This window comes from Carcharodon carcharias, chromosome 4 (genome assembly GCF_017639515.1).
Source record: "Carcharodon carcharias isolate sCarCar2 chromosome 4, sCarCar2.pri, whole genome shotgun sequence".
NCBI lineage: Eukaryota > Metazoa > Chordata > Chondrichthyes > Lamniformes > Lamnidae > Carcharodon > Carcharodon carcharias.
Window position 1 is genome coordinate 26,180,654 of NC_054470.1, and position 22,358 is coordinate 26,203,011.

The following is a 22,358-nucleotide window of genomic DNA, read 5'->3' on the forward strand; positions in this document are numbered from 1 at the left end:
AATCCTTAACAATTAGCTTATCTATCCATATTTCCAGCATTGTATTACCAGTTTACTCTATTGCATCAACTATCATCATAAATTAGAAGACCTGAGTTTGTAAATGGGATGCTATAAACTGATTACACTTCCTCTCCTGCTTGATGGTACATTTTAGTCATCCATTAAATAGTTAAAGAGGAAAAGAGCTCTTCCAGTCTATTTGATACTTTTGTTGTGTTTTATTTTAAGTGGCATCTTATGTCATTTGCAAAGTTCACATATATGAACAAATCATCATGCAATGCATAAATAATATTGGCAAACTCATGGTTGTATTGACGTATACAGCTAGGTAGTACTATTCGACAAGATTTGAGGCCATTTCTTAGTGAATATAGTAGTTCTGTTTATTAGAAATACACTGCAGGCTGGATTTTTAATCAACAGAGTTGGTTCTTGATTAATGTAAGTGAGAGGGATCAAGCAACAGGAAATTTTTACTTACAATATTAACTAAATAACCCACAAGTGAAGGTTACAAGTGCCTCACTTCATGACTGAAGGTATTTAATTTGTTTGACTATTGATTGTGCTTTTATGTTATTTTGGGTAGGGAGCACAGAGAGAACAATAATAATTGTGTTGCAATTTTTAAAGTTTGGAAGATCATAGAATTATGTAGAATATACTGCACAGGGGCGGACCATTTGACCCAACTAGTTTGTGCTGGTACTTCTCAGCCTCTCAGCATATCTTTCTATTCTCATTTTTTTCATGTCCCTATAGGAACAGGAGTAGGCCATTTGGTCCCTCAAGCCTGTTCTGGCGTTTAATGAGATCATAGCTGATCTGTGACCTATACCCATATCCCTTGAGGCCTTTGGTTCATAAAAAAATCTTGAGTATTGCTGAAAAGAGAGACTTTTTTCTGTTGAAGCTTTTTGTCTTGCACTCATCAGAACAATTTGCAAGAAAATGGCAATGTCAGGGGAAACAACAAATTTATACTGTATGAAAAAAGAGTATTGATTGGTTGACTAGTGGAATCTGATTGGTAGAGGCGTTGCATGGAGAATGCGCCAGGCGATGGTGACTGAGAGCTAACTGCCTAGCATCGTTTGAAATTTAAACCAGCAGCTTTACTCTGATTAGTCAAAACATTGCCCTTGGGAATGGCTGTCACTGTGTTTAGCTGAAACCGGTACAATGTGTGTACATGTTCTTTCTGTTTGCAAAGAACAGAGCCCAGTGTATTAATATATGTAGCAAATGCGCTATACTGCGAGTCTGACTGACAATCTTAAATTGGTTGTCAGTATAATTCTTAGCACCTGAGGATTATTTAATAACTGTTGTCCAAACGTGGAATCACATCGAATGTTAGACATTCTTTTGAGTTTTGCAAGCATGGGCTCGTTGGGTATGGTCTGTATCTTGCCCATTGCAAACAGCGGAAGAAACATGCTGTTTTACGATCCGTCAGTCTTTGGGACTTGCACCTTACATACTTAGCATCACACTGGCTCTGAAATTCAAATACCACATTACTCATTTGTGTGAAAGGCAGAATGTCTTTTTGGCTTGATGGCAGCATCCTGTTGGTGGTGAATACCACTCGAGTTTCTACTGCATATTAACAGCATGAAACAGCTAATTGAGCAACACCTGGTGCTCAGATTTCTGAGATACCTTACCTTTCCAGGGTTATCTGAGGTAGACAGGGCACTTTTCAGGGCCAAAAGTGACAATCTTGGGGCCATTCATTTGTAGGATATACAGTGCGAAATGACCTGATCAGGGGAGCCGATATCCTGTGGGATGTCTTTGATGCGCTCTATTTTAGCATCAAGTTTGCATGGTGATCAACTGGCTCGGGCTCTATTCGTGAGGTTGCCGATATGGCCAATCTTATATGCGGAACTATTAAGAATCCCAATGCGTATATTGACCAATGAAGGTAGGCTCATGGTAGACCATGGTAGAGAACTCCCTGGCAGATTTCTCAACTATTTTGTCAAAGAAAGGGGGTTCATTTGAATGCTCAATTTCAAAGGTGAATTTGACCGCATTAAGACATGCAAGGAAATTATTACATGCAGTTGCGGATTTAAATATAGCAAACCTATCATCAACATATTGGAAATATGCAAGAGGTAGGTGGTTGGGTATCATTTCATCAAAAACACGTTTCTCATGGAACCTAACAAAGATGTTTGCGAAAGCTTGACTTAGAGGGGATCCCATGGCAACACCGTCTATTTGAGCAAACATAGTGTCATTAAAACTGAACTCAACTCTGCGAGTTGCTGAGATCATAAGCTCAATTAAACTGATTCACAATGGTGGCGGGTCTAGATCGCCATGATATAGTGCTGCAGCGCAAATATCTATAGCTCCTTTAAATGGAACATTGGTGAACTGGCTAGCTATGTCAAATGAGCACATGGGCACAGCATTGCTATCGATGTGCAAGTCCTGTATGGTCTTCGCAAATGTGAAGGAATCCTTCACCGTGTGTCTGGAAAGCTTGCTGAAAACCGGTTGCAACAATTTACCCAGCCATTTGGCCAATCTATGCTTTGCAGAACCAGTCACAGATAGGATAGGGTGTAAAGGGACATCACTTTTGTGTGTCTTGGGCAGCCCAAACATACACAACACAGCGAGCCGTGAGGACGAACCATCTCATATATATCATGCGGCGGCTCATTGCTCTTACACTAATCCGTGGCAACGCCTCTACCAATCAGAGTCCACTAACCAACCAATCAGCACTCTCTTTTCATACTCAGCTCTGCAGTCCTGCCACATCCAGTCGTGAACAGTGGTGGACAATAAAACAACTCATTGGAGGAGGAGGCTCCACAAATATCCCCATCCTCAATGATGGAGGAGTCCAGCAAATCTGTGGAAAAGATAAGGCTGAAGTATTTGCTAGACTCTTCAGCCAGAAATGCCAAGTGGATGATCCATCTTTGCCTCCTCCAGAGGTCCACAGCATCACAGATGCCAGTTTTCAGCCAATTCATTTCACTCCACTTGATATCAAGAAACGGCTGGAGGCAAAGGCTATGGATCCTGACAATATTCTGGCAATAGCACTGAAGACTTGTGCTCCAGAACTTGCCTTGCCCCTATCCAAGCTGTTCCAGTACATCTACAGCACTGGCATCTACCCAGCTATGTGGAAAATTGCCCCGTTATGTCCTGTACACAAAAAGCAGGACAAATCCAAATCGACCAATTACTGCCCCATCAGTCTTCTCCCCATCATCAGTAAAGTAAAGGAAGGGGTCATCAACAGTGCTGTCAAGTGGCACTTGCTTAGCAATAACCCGCTCACTGATGTCCAGTTTGGGTTCTGCCAGTACCACTCAGCTCCTGACCTCATTACAGCTTTGGTTTAAACATGGACAAATGAGCTGAGCTCCAGAGGAGACATGAGAGTGACTGCCCTTGACATCAAGGCCGCATTTGATAGAGTGTGGCATCAAGGAGCCCTAGCAAAACTGGAGTCAATGGGAATCAGGGGGAAAACTCTCTGCTGATTGGAGTTTTACCTAGCTCAAAGGAAGATGGTTGTGGTTGTTGAAGGTCAGTCATCTCAGCTCCAGGACATCTCCGCAGGAGTTCCTTAGGGCAGTGCCCTCGGCCCAACCATCTTCAGCTGCTTCATCAACGACCTTCCTTCCGTCATAAGGTCAGAAGTGGGTATGTTCGCTGATAATTGCATAATGTTCAGCACCATTCGCGACTCCTCAGATACTGAAGCAGTCCTTGACCAAATGCAGCAAGACCTGGACAGTATCCAGGCTTGGGCTGACAAGTGGCAAGTAACATTCACGCCACACAAGTGTCAGACAATGCTCATCTCCAATAAGAGAGAATCCAACTATTGCCCCTTGATGTTCAATGGCATTACCATCAGTGAACCCCCACTATCAACATCCTGGGGGTTACATTGACCAGAAAATGAACTGGACTAGCCATATGAATACTATGGCTACAAGAGCAGGTCAGAGGCTAGGAATCGTGTGATGAGTAACTCACCTCCTGACTTCCCAAAGCCTGTCCACCATCTACGAGGCACAAGTCAGGAGTGTGATGGAATATTCCTTACTTGCCTGGATGAGTGCAGCTCCCACAACACTCAAGAAGCTTGACACCATCCAAGACAAAGCAGCATGCTTGATTGACACCACATCCACAAATAAGCACTCCCCTCCCGCCACCACCGATGCACAACACCGAGTAGCAGTGTGTACCACCTACAAGATGCAGTGCAGGAATTCACCAAGACTTCTTTGACAGCACCTTCCAAACCCACGACCACTACCATCTAGAAGAACAAGGGCAGCAGATAGATGGGAGCGCCATCACCTAGAAGTTCCCCTCCAAGTCACTCACCATCCTGACTTGGAAATATATTGCCATTCCTTCAACGTCGCTGGGTCAAAATCCTGGGATCCTCTTCTTAATAGCATTGTGAGTGTACCTACACCTCATGGACTGCAACAGTTCAAGATGTCAGCTCACCACCATCTTCTCAAGGGCAATGAGGGATGGGCAATAAATGTTGGCCTAGCCAGCGAAGCCCACATTCTATAAGTGAGTTAAAAAAAAAATACTGTATAAATTTGTTGTTTCCCCTGACATTGGCATTTCCTTGCAAATTGTCCTGATGAGTACAAGACAAAAAGCTTCGGTCAAAAAAAGTCTCTCTTATTTTTCTGCAATGATATTCAAGTTCTGTCTACCAAACAACTTTTTTTTTAAAAAATCCATCAATCTGACATTTAGAATTAACATTTGGCTTTGCATCAAATGCTAGTTACAGGAGAGAGTTCTGAATTTCTGCTACCCTTTGCATGAGAAGTATTTCCTAACTTCACTTCTGAAAGGCCTGGTTCTATTTTTTTAGGATCTATGCACTAGTCCTAGACTTAAAGACTCATCTAGATTCCATTCGATAGAATATAGGCTATTTGCCTCAACCACTTCATGCAGTGGTGAGTGAGTTCCACATTCGAATCATACTCTGAAGAAATTTCTCCTTAATTTTCCATTAGATTTATTAATCTTGTATTTATAGCATCTAGTTTTGGATTTTTCCACAAGCAGAAACATTCTCTCCACATCTACACTGTCCACAACTTCATAATTTTAAAGATCTCCATTAGGTCACTTCTAAGTTTTTTTTAAAAGAAAATAGTCTCAAACTCTTCGATCTTTCAAGATTGGTTTAAAATTACTTTTTAATATCTACAAGAAAACATTTGATGTTCAGTGCAATGTAGATTTTATAACAGCAGAATATTTTATGACCACTGGAAATGCTGCTTGACCAATCCACACTGTTTTAAGGTTTTAGCTTAGTGTTTTGTTGCAATGTAGATGTGGCTACCTTTTACCATGTGATACAAGATCTAGTCCCCTATAAAGTAAATTTATGTTGTTGACTTTGCTTCAACTTCAACAGGGAAATAAGTAAAGGATTGATATTAACAGTATGTATCAGAAAATAGAACAATGTGTTCTAAGCATTCATTACAAAATAGTTTTTGTATTTTGCTTACCTTTGGTAGCTTGAGGTTGAGAATACCCGGCTTCGGAACATCAATCTATCTCTCTCTGATGCTCTGCATACACAGTCAACAACAAGCACCATTCTTGAGGATGAAGGTGTGCTAGAAAGCATTGAAGCCTCTTTCCAGAAATTTCATGCCTTTTTAGATCTATTAAAGGATGCTGGGTAAGCTGTAGTGCATTTCTCGTCATTTCCTTGCTGATTTATAAAGGTTGCTTGTATTTAAAATATTGTAGGCTGTCATATGACCAACAATCGATCATATTTGCTCTAGAAATGCATTTACAGTATAATTTCAATCATTCGTTAATTGTCAACAACTCGAATCATCTACAGTAACATTACCCAATAGATTGATTGACACGGAGGCCGAATGCCTGGCTGACCTGATTGGTGACACTTTACAAGGGCAATGTTCTTATAAGCAGGATGAAGACCAATTAAATGCTGATTGAGTAACTGCAGTTGTTGCATTCTGATCTCAAACATTTATTTTTAACATCTATTAGACTTTAGCTCATGTGATGATGGATGTTATTTTTAAAAATATTTTTGGGAATATGGTGAATTCTGTAAAGAAGGCTGCATGTGTGTCTTTGTCTGTGTGCACCTGTCTGAGCGTGCACCTGTCTGAATGTGTGTGTGTGTGTGTGTGTGTGTGTGTGTGCGAGAACTGAGAGATAAAAGGGTAAAGGTAATAGGTTCATGCATTTGTAATGAGAGGTTATGGTGAGGTTGGATTTACAATTAAATAGGTTGGGTTTGAAATTTGTATTATGAGACAAGTGGAGACTTGGTTTTTCAGCTGTTGAATTTCAAAGGGTAGGTTAGAAGTGACAAGGACCTTCTACAGCTTACAAAGATTTCATAGGTAAATGGGAAGGTATATTAAATTTTATTGACCTAAAAGTAGAGGCAATAAGAAAACAACAGATTTTTATATTTCCAGAAGTTGAGTTCAAAGAAGTGTGAGGACAATGGACTTTAAGATGAAAGTAGAAAAGAATATTTAAGGAAAGATGTTTAGCTGAGTTGTGGCTGTGAGGGAGAACCCACTGAAGACAGCTTCTGTGTGCTGAAAAACTGTGAAGGATTTGAATCTGAAGCAGCCATCCAGTTTCAACCTAGAAAAGTCTTTGTTTTCAGGAATCAGTCTGTTTCTGAGGAGTTGTGTGGTATACCTTTATTAAAGTGACAACAATTCTTTGCCTTGAGTAATATTACTGGATTTTTATAGTTAACATCTATAAGGGAGTTGTTGCCGAGAAGGTAGTTTACTTGTATGTTTTAGCTAAGTGGGTTTTTGAGGGGATGTTGCGGGGGGGTTGGGGGGTTGTCCTGTAAGATTTTTTTAACTGTGCAACTTTAATCTTACGTGATTTTCTTTTTCTTTTTAATAAATCATTTATTGTTTAAAAATTCTAAAGATGTTACTGGAGTTCTATGCTTTTGGGGTCAGTAGTATTTTCTCCTCGTTTTCAAAAGCCTTTTTTGTAATTGATCAGTAAGATAGGTTTCCCTCTGGATTCTGGCATGCTCATCAAATAACATCTGGTGTGGTCATAACATTCATCTCCCCCTTAGTGGCAGAACATGCATTGTAAATTACAAGGTATCCTTATAACTAGTGATAACAACACTTGGGAACTTCACTAATACATACGGAACATGGGTACATTTGTAACTATTTGAAGGGAAAAAAAAATCAGTGATTGGTACTTTTTGGCCTAGAGCTGAAATTAACAGATCTTTTTCAATCTCTACAGTTTTATCAGCAAACAATAATTTAACCCTCAGTAATTGAAAATTATAGAAGATATACAAAGTAATGTTTATGAAAAAGAAAAAGAAACCAATATAATGCTAAGTGTTTCTGTCCCGAAGCCAGAGCTGATTCATATTTTTTAGTCTCCACAGTTCCTTCATCAAACAGCCTTTAAGAACTGTTTGACTTGAAATCCAACTATCCTATCACCTCAAATCCTGCTTTACCTGAATCAATAAGCACTAAACAATTCACTCTCTGTGAACGCAGCTCTAACAAAAGTCCTTTAGCGGTTATTTTGTTTCCTCACGCCAGATGTAAAATTTATTACAATCAAAAGAAACCTGAAAACTTACTTAAAAACAACACACTCCATCTTTTATTATTGAAGTGAACTTTTGCCTTCAAAGGCCTCGCTTCTCTCCAGTTACATGGGCTTGCATCCTAACCTTTCCCTACAGATAATAGAGCTGGAAGTTCAGGTTTCCATGTGTGCGACCTGACAGTCCTTTAACACCATCCCTTTGCTGCACATTTGTGACTTTTCAATCCTCCACACACCAAGCACTTGCTAATACTTCACAATTTGTGGAAAGTGTGGTAATGGTAATGAACTTCTATATTCTGGTGTTAGTTCACTTCCAACCTCTAATGATGTGGCAATAGACAAGGAACTGCTGTTACATTACAAATAAAATTACATCTCCAGCTCTTTATATTTTATCTCAGTAATTATATCACAGCCGGAATGAAGAAGGAAAATGCAATCAAAACCATTGGTGGGCAAGCAGACTGCTGTGTTTTCATTCTTTGGGTTTGTTCAAGAAAAGCTGGGTGACATCATCGAAAAGCGCAGTGTCAGTTTATCCATGTGTGCTGATGACACCCAACGCTACCTCACCACCATTTCTCTAGGTTCCCCTACTTGCTGAATTATCAGATTGTTTATCCACCATCCAGTACTGGGATGAGTAGAAATTTCCATCAATTAAATATTGGACGGACTGAAGGCATTCTTTTTGGTCCCCACTAGAAACTCTGTTTCCTGGCTACTGACTCTGTCCCTCTCCTTGGCAGCAGTCTGATTCTAATCCAGTTTGTTCGCAGCCATGGTAACATATTTGACCCCGACAGGAGCGTCTGACCACATTTTCATGGCATTACTAAGACCGCCTATTTCCACCTCCCTAACATTGCCTGTCTTCTCCCTTGTCTCAACTCATCTGCTGAAACCCTCATTCATATCACTGTTACCTCTAGACTAGACTACTCTAATGTACTCCTGGCTGGTCTCCCACAGTTTCCTCTCCATAAACTTGAGATCATCCAAAACTCTACCACCCTTGTCTTAACTCATACCAAGTTCGGTCCAACTGTTCCCCTGTGCTTGCTGACCTACACTGGTTAAGCAATGTCTTGATTTTAAATTTCTTATCCTTCTTTTCAAATGCTTTTATTGTCTTGCGCTCCCTACCTCTGTAATCTTCTCTAGCCCACAACCCTCTGATTTCTGTTCTCATCTAATTCTGGCTTCTTGAGCATCCCTGATTTTAGTCACTCCACCATTGGTGGCCACGGCTTCAGTTGCCTCAACCCTAAGCCCTGGACTTCTCTCCCTTCACCTCTCTACCTCTTTTGTTTTATCTTTTAAGACACTCCTTAAAACCTATCACTTTGACCAAATTTTTGGTCATCTTTCCTAAAATCTTCTCATGTGACTCAGTGTCTTATTTTGTTTTATAATTCTCCTGTGAAGCACCTTCGGATATTTTATTGAGTTAAAGATCCTATAAGTTGTTGAGCAAGGAAAATATTATTGGGTCCGAGTGGTATCACACGTGCGGTTGGTGTTTTGCCCTGACATCCCTCTAGCCACAGAAGAATAGCTTTTGTACTTTTAACTCTTTCGAGTACAAACCCATTTCCATCTGTTTCAGATGAAGTTACATTGTTTCATAGTTTGCCATTGTGAGATTTGAACTCTTGATCTTGGGGTTACAAACCCAGTACCATAACCACTTGGCTATTTAGGCCAAGCCCCTTTTGTACTTTTAAGTTGTATTGTCCTTCATCTCAACATTATATATGTAAATATTTTGCAGTCTTGGGAAATTGGCCACCATAGCTGGAATAGACCAATCAGACTTTGGTCTTGTGGGACAACCTCAATTGTCATCCACAGTTGGAAAGGATAAGAAAGAACAAGGAGCTGAATCACTCAAAGACAAAATACCACCAGAAGCACCACAGGTTATGCAGGTGAATAAAGTTAACAATTTTTAAAGTAAGAACTTGTAATTACATTGTACCTTTTATGTCCTCAGATGCCCGAAAGTGCTTCAAAGTGAATTAATTACATTCTGGAGGCAAACAGCATCCAATTTGTGCACAGCGAGATCTCTCAAACAACAATAAGATAAATTACCATTTAATCTGTTCTGGTGGTGTTGGTTGAAGGACACCTTTTAGTTTGGATAAATATTTAACCTATGAATAGATGGAGAAAACAATAGAGGACGTAATAAACTTGTCTGGTAGCTGCTACCTATAAGTTGATCAAATATGCATTTTTGCAATAACAAATTAAATCCTGTTATTTATTATTGGTCCCTCATTTATTTAGGCAATTAGATAATCTTGTGACTAATGTTGGTATTTAACTAACTGTTAGGTAATTGATTGTCAGAGTATTGTGACATTACTTCATTGATAAACTCCATCTATTGATGTAAATCCATCTATAACAACAAAGCAACAAACCTAAACATGCCTTGGTTTGGTACTTTTCTGTTAAAGTTAATTTGCAATAAATCTTCATATTAGATTCTATTAAGGAGCCTGAATTACTTTGCAGAGAGATTAGACTGAATATTAGGGATCAGAACTTAGTCTCATTAAAGATTTGTTAGAGAATACCTTTTTTTCCATATTCAGTCTGTTAGCTGCATTGGCTTATGTGTCTCTGGTATTTCATAACAAAATTGAAATGTTGCAAGCAAGAGTTCTGTAACTCTGCAGTTTTAAAAGTATTCTTTTTAAAAAGAAAAGTAAAACACCTTATTTTCAAAACTGAACTACATGACTTCCTGTTGTGACAGTCTATGACTCCATGATAACCAACATGCAGATAAAAAGAAAAAGTAAATGATTTGTTCATGGGATGTTGGCATCCCTGGCTAGACCAGCATTTATTGCCCATCCCTCCTTAGGCTCCTTAAAGCAGAGAAAATTAAGGGGAGATTTATAAAGTTGTTCAAAGTTATGAAGGGTTTTAGTAGAGTAAATAAAGGGAAATGATTTCAATTAGTAGTAGGATCAATACCAGAAGACAAGATTTAAGATAATTGACAAAAGAACCAGGGGGTAGATGAGGAGAAGGCTCTTTCGAAAATCAGGCATTAGGACATATGACCTGGTTTTCTGCTGTACTTTTCTGTAGAAATCTGAAAATCCCTGAAAATGCTGTAAAATATGCAAGCACATGTACAAAGAAAAAAATTGAATTTCTTCTGTAGTTTTCTCTACCAATATTTTCCTTCACTTTTCAGTTTCACAGGTAGCTACTAACCTCATGTATCTTACACATGTGGTTATTCAAGTATTAACTGTAACAGTGAATATGAGTGGGCTAGTTTACCAAAGAAGCTTTACACCTGAGTTTGATTGACAAAAGCATATAGGTGGTTTGACAGTAATTAGAATCACAGTCAATGATATATTTTCCTTTCACTCAACCAGAAGCACTGAACTCAGTTGTAGTTCCCTCTTAACTAAGTTGAGTGTAAGGATGGATCTTCGTGGCTTATATGCCTTTGCTACTCTGGTGGAGTCAATTGGAGTGTGTCTGTCAATGTTAACTTGTCTTTTCTCTTTCTGTCACTGTTCAAGAAGTTACTTATCTGATGTGAATTTTCAGCATTTTCTGTTTTTGTTACCTAAATTGATGTGTTAACTTCAACTCTCATCAACAAACATTTGGATTAATTGAGGCATTTTTCACTAATGCATCCTCCACTAATGAATGGATCACTTTTCACAGAGCACTGAGCAAATAAATCAGGTTTGGATTGCAGTGGTATTTTAATCATATATTTCTTCTAAGTACAGATCTACAACAAAACTGACAATAACAAAAACATTCTGTAGGTCAAGCAAGGTGGGGGAATGTTGGGAAGGGAAGTGGGGTTTTAGAATTCAGGAGCCCTTAGATATTATTTAAACTCAGACAAGAGTCAAGACATGACTTGAATTTCTACTGTAAATATTCAGACACTATCATAAAAATAAATCTATGTTGTGTTTGTACATGTTGAAGAAGTATAGATGTGTATACCACCAATAAAAGTAACTTGTAACAAATTGCTTTTTTCATTTTTTGTTATTCTGATATGTTATTATTTTCACTTTAGCTTTATGCTGGAGATCAGGCCTTTCTGAAACTATCTGAACCTGCACGAATCTCCAATGGTTCCACCATAAGTCCATCTGTTCAACTTGAAAATCAATCAATTGAACCTAAGCCCAAAAACTTACAATGTAGTCATCTGAACTCTGAGAATAAATTTCCAAAATCCGAAGAAGCCGTCGGCTCTAATGAAGATAAAACAAGCAAGCCACATTTCTCAGGGAAGAATGGCGAACCCCAAGAATATGCAGCGGCTCATATTTCAGAAAAATTGCTGAGCCTTTTGAAAGGTGACCAGCCCATTGCTTCAGACACAGTTGACACACAGCCAAAAGAGTCATAAAAATCAAAAAATTAAAGGCATTTTTTAACAAGAGAAATAAAGAAGCAAATAAAATTCTTGTTACAGTTGATAATGATAGCTCTTTGTCCCCATTAAGAGGGAACAGAAATTAACAAAAGACTGATGATGAAAATTTTATAAAACAGAATCTGATATCCTCAAATGTTCATTCTATTAACAGATTGCATAATGAGTCAGATGAGAGTTTTTAAATGCTACATGTACTCTTCCATTTTGGAATACAGAAGTAATGTTGTACTGTGAAAGACTTGTAACATTTAGTGAATTTGTCACATATGGGAAAGTTTGTCTTTTTTTATGCTGGCTAATAAAATCATAAGTCATACTCTGAAATTTGCAGGTCATATAAAGTTTTTGAGTATCTCACCTATTGTGAAGATCCAAAAGCATCTGACACCTGAAATTTCTTGAAATTCTTCTGGCTGTGCAGCTGGCCTGATAATCTTTTAAATGAAAACCAAATCAACAAAATTGGGATAAATCAGGCACAGCCCCTAATTCAGGTTAGCTGTAAAACCAAGAACAAAGTTTAAAGGAAACTTACAAACTTTAAATCAAAATGTGATTAAAGGGGTCAACAAAACACCCCAGTCCCCGCGGTGGCAGCTGGCCTGATGTTGACTCTGTCCTAAATCTTGGGAATAGGATCATTAGCAAGGGCGAATGGAAAACCAGGTGTTATCAAATCAACAAGGAAGTGAGGGTGGGCTGTTTGTATGAAAATAATTCAAATCTTCAAAAAACTGATTGTTTTCCCACTTTCCTTAATGGCAGTCCACTGGCATCCTGCTGAAGTACTTTCTGTGGGATAGAAGAGGAGCTGGAAATGACAGGATTTCTAACAAGATATCATCTGTTCCCACCTCATGCTTGACTGCCTTTTGGAACACATTATCTGAGAAAATGGGATAAAGAATCAACAGAACTAGGTCCTACTCCAAATTCTCCATCCACCCAGCATGTTCCATTTCCTAGACCCAGGAATTTCATGTTTCTTGCCAAGCTTCAAGCATGGTTTTGTACATAATACATTGTATTAGTAGTCAGTATTGATAAAATCAGAGCTTGTATTTGTAGAAACATAGAATGGTTACAGCACAGAAGAAGGTCATTTGACCAATTGCTCCTATTCTCCCGTACTTCCCCCGTACCCTGCAAATTTTTCCCTTCAGTACTTATCCAATGCCCTTTTAAATCTGCTTCCACCATCCCTTGAAGCAGTGCATTCCAAAACCACTTGCTGCACCACAGAATTGTTATGGCACAGAAGGAGGCCATTTGACCCATCATGTCTGCACCAGCTCTCCAAATGACCATTATGACTTAGTGTTATTCTCCCGCCTTTCCCCGTATCCTTGTATGTTGTTTCTATTCAAATAATCATCTGATGCCCTCTTGAATACCCTGATTGAACCTGCCTCCACCACCAGGTAGTGCATTCCATACTCAACCACTCGCTGAATGAAAAAGTTTTTTCTCACATCACATCTGCTTTTACAAATCATTTAAAATCTGTGCCCTATCATTCTCGATCCTTTTACAAGGAGGAGCACTTTCTCTCATATCTACTCTGTTCAGCCCCCTCATGTTTTGAGCACTTCTGTCAAATCTCCTCTTAGTCTTCTCTCCAAGGAGAACAGTCCCAACCTCTCCAATCTACCTTCATAACTGAAGTTTCTCATCCCTGGAACCTCTTCTGCACTCTCTCCAATGCATTCACATCCTGCCTATAATGTGGTGCCCAGAACTGTGCACAATACTCCAACTGAAGTCTAACTAGTATCTTATATCAGCTCAGCAAAACCACTTTGCTCTTGTACCCTATGTCCCTATTGATAAAGCTTAGGATACTGTATGCTTTACTAATTGCTCTCTCCACCTATCCTGCCACCTTCCATGTTCTATGCACATATACACTCAGGTCCCTCTGCTCCTGCAACCCCTTATTTTATATTGTCTCTCCATGTTTTTCCTACCAAAATATATCACCTCACACTTCACCACATTGAACTTCATCTGCCAGCTATCCACTCCACCAACTTGTCCATGTCCCTTTGAAGTTCTATATTGTCCTCGTCACAGTTTACAATGCTTCCAAGTTTTGTATCATCTGCAAACTTTGAAATTGTCCTCTGCGCACCAAGATCTAGATCATTAATATATATCAGGAAGAGCAAGGGTCCCAATACCGACCCCTGGGGAACTCCATTACAATCCCTCCTCCAGCCCGAAAAATATCTATTGACCCGCTGTTTCTTATTTCTGTCAATTTTGTACCAACGTTGCTATTGTCCCTTTTATTCCATGAGATATAACTGTTCTCACAAGTCTGCTGTGTGGCACTGTATCGGATGCCTTTTGAAAGCCCATGTACACAACATCAACAGCTTTACCCTCATCTACCCTTTCTGTTACCCCTTCAAAAACTCCCAAGTTAGTTAAACATGATTTACCGTTTAGAAATCTATGCTGGCTCTTCCTAATTGATCCACATTTTTCCATGTGACTACTAATTCTATCCCGAATAATTATTTCTAGAAGCTTCCCCACCACTGAAGTTAAACTGATTGGTCTGTAATTGCTGGGCTTATCCTTACAACTTTTTTTGAACAAGGACGCAATATTTGCAATTCTTCAGTCCTCTGGCACCTCCTGAGAGTCTAGGGAAGATTGAAAGATTATGGCCAGTGTCCCTGCAATTTCATCCCTTCCTTCAATATCCTTGGATGCACCTCATCCGGTCCCAGTGCATCAACCTTAAGTACCCACAATTTATCCAACACCCTCCTTATAAATTTTGAATCCTTCTAGTGACAGAGTTTCCTCCTCTGTCATCGTGGCTTCGGTAACATCTGCTTCCTTGGTAAAGACAGATGCAACATATTCATTTAACACCTCAACCATGTCCCCTGCATCATGTGTAAATCCCCTTTTTGGTACCTAATCAGCCCTACTCCTCCTTTTACTCTCTTACTGTTTATGTGTCGGTAGAAGACTTTGGGATTCCCCTTTATGTTGGCTACCAGCCTTTTTCTCATAATCCCTCTTTGCTTCTCTTATTTGCTTCTTCACCTCCCCTCTGAACCTGCGGTATTCTGCTTGGTTCTCAATTGTATTTTCTACCTGGTAGCTGTCATAAGCACACTTTTTCTTTATCTTAATTTCTATCTCCTTTTTCACCTGGGGAGCTCTGGATTTGTTTGCCCTACCTTTCCCTTTTGAGGGAATATACTTTGACTGTGTCGAAACCATTTCTTCTTTGAAGGTAGCCCATTGTTCAGCTACAGTTTTTGCCGCCAACGTTTGGTTCTAGTCTATTCGGCCCAGCTCCGTTCTTGTCCTATTGAAATCAGCTCTCCCCCAGTTAATTATTCTTCCTGGAATGCACATTGTTGTTTTTTTTTACCATCATCCTAACTTTATGATACAATGATCACTGTCTCCTAAATGTTCCCTCACTGGCACTTGATCTACTTGGCCCACCTCATTTCCAAGAACCAGATCCAACAGTGCATCCTTTCTTGTTGGACTGGACATATACTGCTGTAGAATATTCTGCTGAACACAATCTAGGTGCTCTCTCCCCTCTCTTCCCTTTACACTACCACTGTCCCAGTCTGCACTCAGGTAATTAAAGTCGCCCATTATAATTACTCTGTAATGTTTGCCCCTTTCTGTACTTTCCCTGCAGATTTGTTCCTCTACGTCCTTCCCACTAGTTGGCAGTCTATGGCCCACACTGAGCAACGTAATTACATCCTTTTTGTTCCTTAGCTCTAGCCAAATTGATTCTGTCCTTGAACCCTCTGGGACATCCTCTTTCTCCAGCATTGCAATGCTCCCTTAACCAATACCACCACCTGTCCTTTTCTTCCTGCCCTATCTTTCCTGAACACCTTGTGCCCAGGGAATACCTAACACTGAGTGCTGGCCTTCCTTGAGCGAGGTTTGCTGTTGCCATAACATCATATTTCCACATGGCAATCTGCATCTGTTAACTCCCCAATTTTATTTACTGGACTTTGTGCATTCACATACATGCACAGTGACACTGGTTTAATGACTTTCTCCCTTACTCCAACTCCACCTATTAACTTAGTCTTCTCTATTCTAGTGCTATCTGTCTCTCCCAGTATTTTGTGCATCCTGGTATTCCTCTCCCATACTCTCTCCTGGTTCCCACACCCCGTTGAGTTAGTTTAAAGCCCTCTCAACAGCACTAGCAAAACACCCCGCAAGGGATTCAGTCCTGGCTCTGTTCAGATGCAATCCATTCGGCTTATACAGGCACTATCTTCCCCAGAGCCAGTCCCAGGAATCTAAAGCCCGCCCTCCTGCACCATCTTTCCAGCCATGCATTTATCTGCCTTATCCTCCTATTTCTGTACTCACTTGCACGTGGCACTGGGAGTAATCTGAAGATTACGACATTTGAGGTCCTTCTTGCTAATTTTCAATCTAGCTCCATAAATGTTGATTGCAGGACCACATCCCCCTGCCTACCTAAAAAAAGTTTCTTCATGTTACCGTTGTTTCTTCTGCGAATCACAAATCCGTGACCTCTGGTTCTCCCCCCCTTTCCCATTGGGAACAGTTTCCCTTTATAGACTACCTAGCCCGTCATGATTTTGAACACCTTTATCAAATCTCCTCTTAACCTTCTCTTCCCTCAGGAGAACAATCCAGGTTCTCCAGTCTTTCCATGTAACTGAAATACTTCGTCCAAGGAATTAATCTTGTAAATCTTGTTTGCACCCTTTGTAATTCCTTCACGTATTTCCTAGAATACGCTGCCCAGAATTGGATATAATACTCCAGTTGAGGCCGAACCATTGTTTTATAAAGGTTCATCATGACTTCCTTTCTTTTGTAGTCTATGCCTCTACTTATAAAGCCCAGGATCCTGTATGTCTTTACTAACCATTTTCTCAACCTGCCACCTTCAATGATTTATTTACATATACCCAAAGGTCTCTGTTCCTAAGCCCCTTTTGTTTATATTGCCATCCCTTGTTCCTCCTACTTGACACTTCTTTGCATTAGATTACATCTGCCATGTTTCCACCCATTCTGCCAGTCTGTATGTGTCCTCTTGAAGTCTATCACTATGCTCCTCACAGTTTACAATGCTTCCAAGTTTTGTGTCATTTGCATACTTATAAAATCAAACTCAATCACTCACTTCCTCCCTTCGCAAAATTTTAGTTTTACCATATAATAGCCAACTACCTCTTCCCTTTCCCAGGGGTAGTTGGAGCCACACCTTTTTACCATAGCCTAACTGCGCTATTTATTGTACTTTAATGTGTATGCAAAAAAGGATTGCCCACTCTTAAATTTTTATTTTCCTTTCCCTCCTCTCCCATCGCTCTCATCTTCTCAACTTGAACAGCTGCTTGAAAGATTGAAAAGTCGTGGACTGGCAGGAGCCCCACTAATCCTAACCAGATAGCGGTAGGATGCCTTGGAGCTGGAGAGGCGCCGCGCACCTCGGTCAACCGGCCGGGAAGAGGCTGGGGTGTCAGACAAAGGTAAGAGTGCAGTGCACAGAGGTGAGAGTTTCAGATAGTGCAAACATTCTTGTGTAGTCTCATCATTGATGAAAGCCTCAAAACTGGATTCCCCATTGATCATTGAAAGACGATGGCACTGTGTTTCAGATCTCCATTGTCTCACCAGGGTGCTTAGCGAGCACGGTAACAGTGTGATGACTTAAACTAATGACATATCGTTGTTCTCCCTTAGGTTTACCATCGCATACCCAATCGCAGGACCTCAAAGACCCACTCCTGACGCCAGAGGACCAATAGGCTCCAGATGCACCTGCATCACACTCGATCTCTGAACCAAGCATCAGCACGGATACCAGTATCTTAGTGGGCGTTAGATCTTTGGCTAAAATGTTGGTGCACAGCCATGAGGGCACTCTCTTGAGGAGCAGGCAGAGGCAGAGAGTGCCCAAGGCGCTGACAGTGGGAGGACTGCTGGAGATCAGGACGATGCTCAGTCGAAGGCAGGTGATGAGCCTCGAGTCGTTCATTAGGTAGCAGATGCTAGATGTCCAGTGAGATGTATGGGAGGATCTGACAGAGATCCATGAGGGTATATGTGTCATGGTCTCCCTTATGTAAGAGTCCATGCGGAGCATGAGCACTGCCTCCTCCATTGAGAGAGTGGTGACTCTCATGGAGAGGCAGTTCCAGGAACAGAATCAGGGGTTCCTAGGGTTGTGCTCGGACCTGCAAGCCCTCACACTGGCACTGACTTCAGGTGGTCAGTGTTCGTGTGGGAGATGGATGAGACACCCAGTATCCCAGCTAGGTGCCTGCCCATCAATAGTGAACAGGGAAGTCCAGAGCGACCTCACATTGGTGCGTGAGCTGCCTGTCTTCTTTGTGGGCTGCTCTCGGCGATCTGGTTAATGGCAGCAGCTCCTCTGCCAGTGACCGTGGCATCAGATGAGGTTGCAGCAACTGGGGAGATACCAGCCGTGGAACTGGCCACTCCCTCCCAGGTGGGGCCAGCACAGGTTCCACGGGCCAGAGGACACCTGCCAACCTAGGTCATCAACGCCAACAAGACAGCAGGGTCAGCAGGCTGCCTCCAATGCCAGTGCCAGCGAGGGGGAGCACCAAAACGTAGCACCAGTAAATGTAAGTTTAAGCACCATGAGCAGAAAAGGGACTAGTCACGACTGAACTTCTGTTTTGTTTATTTTAACTGGTCTGGGGCTGAAGAGCAGATAAGGTTCTGTTAATTTGTTTTGACTTTCAATATGAAATACATTTTCTCTGTCGTAATGGCCTGAGTATGCTTCACCTTTCTTATTTCCTGTGGTGCAGGGTACGCCAGTGTGTAATGCTGGGCATGGTGGCTAGAAACTTTATTGCACAGGCACTGAGTGGACTTTGGGGTCAAAGGAAAGGGTCATTTCAGACATCCGGGATGGAAGCAGCAGCCCTGGCATGAGGTTGAAGTATTTATTTGGCAGCCTAGCTGAAGGAATGTTGGATCAAGGCATCCCAGGTGTCTCTGTCTCCATGGAGATTACAGAGGTTTGCCTCCGCGCCCTTAGCATTCTCCTCACTGTGCTCCTCTTCTGACTCACTACTGGATTCATCATCTGTGGTCTGTGCAGCTATGTCAATATTCTCTTCCTCCAGTGGGTCTCCCCTTGCCAGTGCCAGATTGTGGAGAGTGCAGTATGCAACCCCTGTCAGTGACACCTGCCCTGGGGGGTATTGTAGTGCTCCCCTCGAGGGTTCTGGGCATTGGAAGTGGATCTTCAGAAGACCTTTGGTCCTCTATCACCACCCTTGTGGAGGCTTGGCTCCTGTTGTACCTCTGCTCTACCTCTGTTCTTGGATGGCGGAGAGGCGTCATAAGCCACCTTTTCAGGGGATAGCCCTTGTCACCCAGCAGCCATCCAGTCGGGCTGGAGCACTGAAGAGCCTTGGCACCTGGGAGTGTCTCAGATGTAAGCATCATGGGAGCTGCCAGGGTACTTTGCACAGATTTGCAGAATCTGCATCCTATGGTCACACACTATCTGCAAGTTCACAGAGTGGAATCCCTTCCTGTTAACAAAGGCTGACCCTTGATGGCCACACGTGCAGTTGATTGCATCCTGGACGCAGGGGAACCCAGCAATCGCTGCAAAGCCTCTGGCTCACTCAGCATGGCTGGCCTCATCTGAACAGAAATGAATGAAAGTCAATACCTGCCTGAACAGAGCTTCTGTCACCAGCTTGACAACTCTGGACAGCTGATTGGGAGACTCCACACAGATCCCCTACCAACCCCTGGAAAGAGCTGGAGGCATAGAAGTTGAGGGCCACTGTGACCTTCATGGGGTGTCCACCCGCACAGTCACAGCTGATCTCAGGCCAATCATTTGACAGATGGAGGTCCCTGTCTCCCTGGAGAGGTGGAACCTCCTTTAGCATTGCACTGTGGACATATTAGGGTATCGCTGCCTGCAAACCCTGGCAACAGGATAGTGGTGTCTCCTGTGGCTCCTTATGCCTTGGATTACCTGCTGACCCTGCACCCCCTGTGCCTGCACCTCTCCTCCCACAGTCCACTCCCCTGGAAGCTGCCTGGCCTCCTCTCCCTTCTGCCCCTCTCTTCCTCCTCAGAGGAGGTGCTTCCACTGGAGACCATAATCCCCATTACCAGTGTAACAGAAGGCTGTCTGATACCTGGAAGGGTCCACATGGTCTGAATTCTCCAGGGTCCTTGGAGATACCAGGGCATTCAGAAATGATGCCTGGAAATGCTAAAACTTGAAGCCCCGAGCAGAGATGAAGCTACCATATAACAATAAGTCACTAGCAACAAAATAACTACCAAACTTCTCAATCCTCACACTGGTAATGCCACTGACCCTTTTTATCCCGCCCGTGGATGAGATTTTTGAAATTGTTGGCTGGCTGCCTGCCCGTTTTGCCCGTGTGACGAGTGCGAAATCACACAGGCAATGAAAAATTGGCGTCAATTGACTTTTAATGGCCTTAACTGGCCTCTTAATTAATGGTGGGCATGGCTCCGGCAACCATGCATGCCCGCCAAGTGAAATGTTTTGCATGTGCGCAATGATATTGGGACACTCACCCGACATCAACGCACGCTATTTTACGCTTGAGCGTGTTGGGCACGCGCCCGCACGCCGAGTGAAAAATTCCACCCTATAACTGAATCAAATTTATTGTCAGAACTAGAACGATAACAGAAACATAAAGAAAAATAGCAAGCATGGTTCTTAACTTTCACTAGGATATTATTTCTGAGACTGTATTATTTTAAGGCTCGTGGTCCTTTTTGCAATCATTAGCCTGAGTTTTGATGAAGCTGAAGATGGTACACTCTCCAGTCCCGCAACAACCACAGAGACTCAGGCTTCCTTTTAACTGGTTTTATTCAAGCATATGCAAGGGAACTGCAATCATTCCTAAGAATGAAGACTCAGCTCCCAGATTTATTACATTTCATTACTTTTGTACTTTTTCTTATCATAATACATTTGAGTATATTTGTAAATTTAGATACCACAGAGACTGATTGAAAGACTTAACCAACAATCACATACTTCAATCAAAAGCACCCTGTCCTCAATCACAATTTGTTGTACTTAACCAGGATTTTTAAAAATCGCACAGAACAATCATATTAAATAAAATAATTGGTAATTATGTCATATAGATAATGTACTTTTTTTTTCTTAAAAACAATGAAATAGATTATTCACTTACTTCCGCACCCCCCCCCCCCCCCCCCCCCCCCACCCCGGCTCCCACTCTCGCATCCCTGGCTCCCTCTCCACGCTGGCTCCTCAGTCTTGCCGATAGCGTCGAGGGGTGGAGGCAGCTGGAAAAGCCATTAAAATCATGATACTTGCTTGCCAATGAGCTGAATGCTCATCTCAAGAGTACGCCTCTGTATCTCCATGATCACAAGATCTGGGCCATTCATTAGAACATGAGAAAAGGTCATTGACAGGAAACATTAACTGTGTTTCTCTCTCCACAGATCCGGTCGGCCTAGTGTGATATTTTGAAGGCTGTGCTGTGTTACTTTGGATAATTGGTTAATACTGTGGTTATAGGTTACAGAACAGATGCAAAGGCTCATGCCACTTGCACTAAAGCTATCTTGGAGTATTGGTAAAATGTTGCACATAAAAGAATGTTCTCACTAGCTATACCTTCCTTTAATAGCATTACAAGTGAAAAAGGCTGGAATTAGAAAAGAGATTATTTGTTAATGAAGTAATTGTTTATTGCTGTTTTCCTTGAAACTAGTGCCATTGTGAATACACAGATATCTAAACTCAGCACATACATAAGACCATAGGATGTAGGAGCAGAAGTAGGCCATTCAGCCCATTGAGACTGCTCTGCCATTCAGTGAAATCATGGCTGCTCTGATAATCCTCAACTCTACTTTCTTGCCTTTTCCCCATAACCCTTGATTCCCTTACTGATTAAAAATCTGTCTATCTCAGCCGTGAATATACCTAAACAGTACTGCTTTGAGCTTTAAGCAAAATCAAAGCACTTAGTTGTGCAGTCAATTTCACCTGACCACACCTATGTGAAACCTAGTCACTGGGGCAGGTTGGTTTAATGGCTGTGAATAGAATGGTTTCTATGTATTTTGTGCTTTGACATACATACATTGGTCCATGGAGCATTTTTCAGACTGCGTGTTTACACAACGTGAACTCAGACTACAAATTTCCATAGGAATGTCTGGC

General features: G+C 41.5%; 1 protein-coding gene across 4 annotated transcripts in view; it reads left to right on the top strand.

Moving 5' to 3' along the window:
• Positions 1–18,309, top strand: part of cep78 (centrosomal protein 78) — a 74,057-nt gene extending 55,748 nt beyond the window's left edge. The window contains exons 14-18 of one of the 4 annotated variants that reach the window (XR_005942869.1): positions 5,568–5,734; positions 9,437–9,593; positions 11,744–12,029; positions 17,496–17,634; positions 17,849–18,309. Coding sequence is in view for 3 of the 4 variants with exons in the window: in XM_041186778.1 (XP_041042712.1) it covers positions 5,568–5,734; positions 9,437–9,593; positions 11,744–12,082 (663 nt within the window). In the remaining variant the exon portion in view is untranslated. Of the gene's footprint in view, positions 1–5,567; positions 5,735–9,436; positions 9,594–9,658; positions 11,688–11,743; positions 12,437–12,877; positions 12,937–17,495; positions 17,635–17,848 lie in introns of those variants that run through there. The other 3 variants (XM_041186779.1, XM_041186778.1, XM_041186780.1) reach the window with 3 other exon arrangements.
• Positions 18,310–22,358: the final 4,049 nt, after the last annotated feature.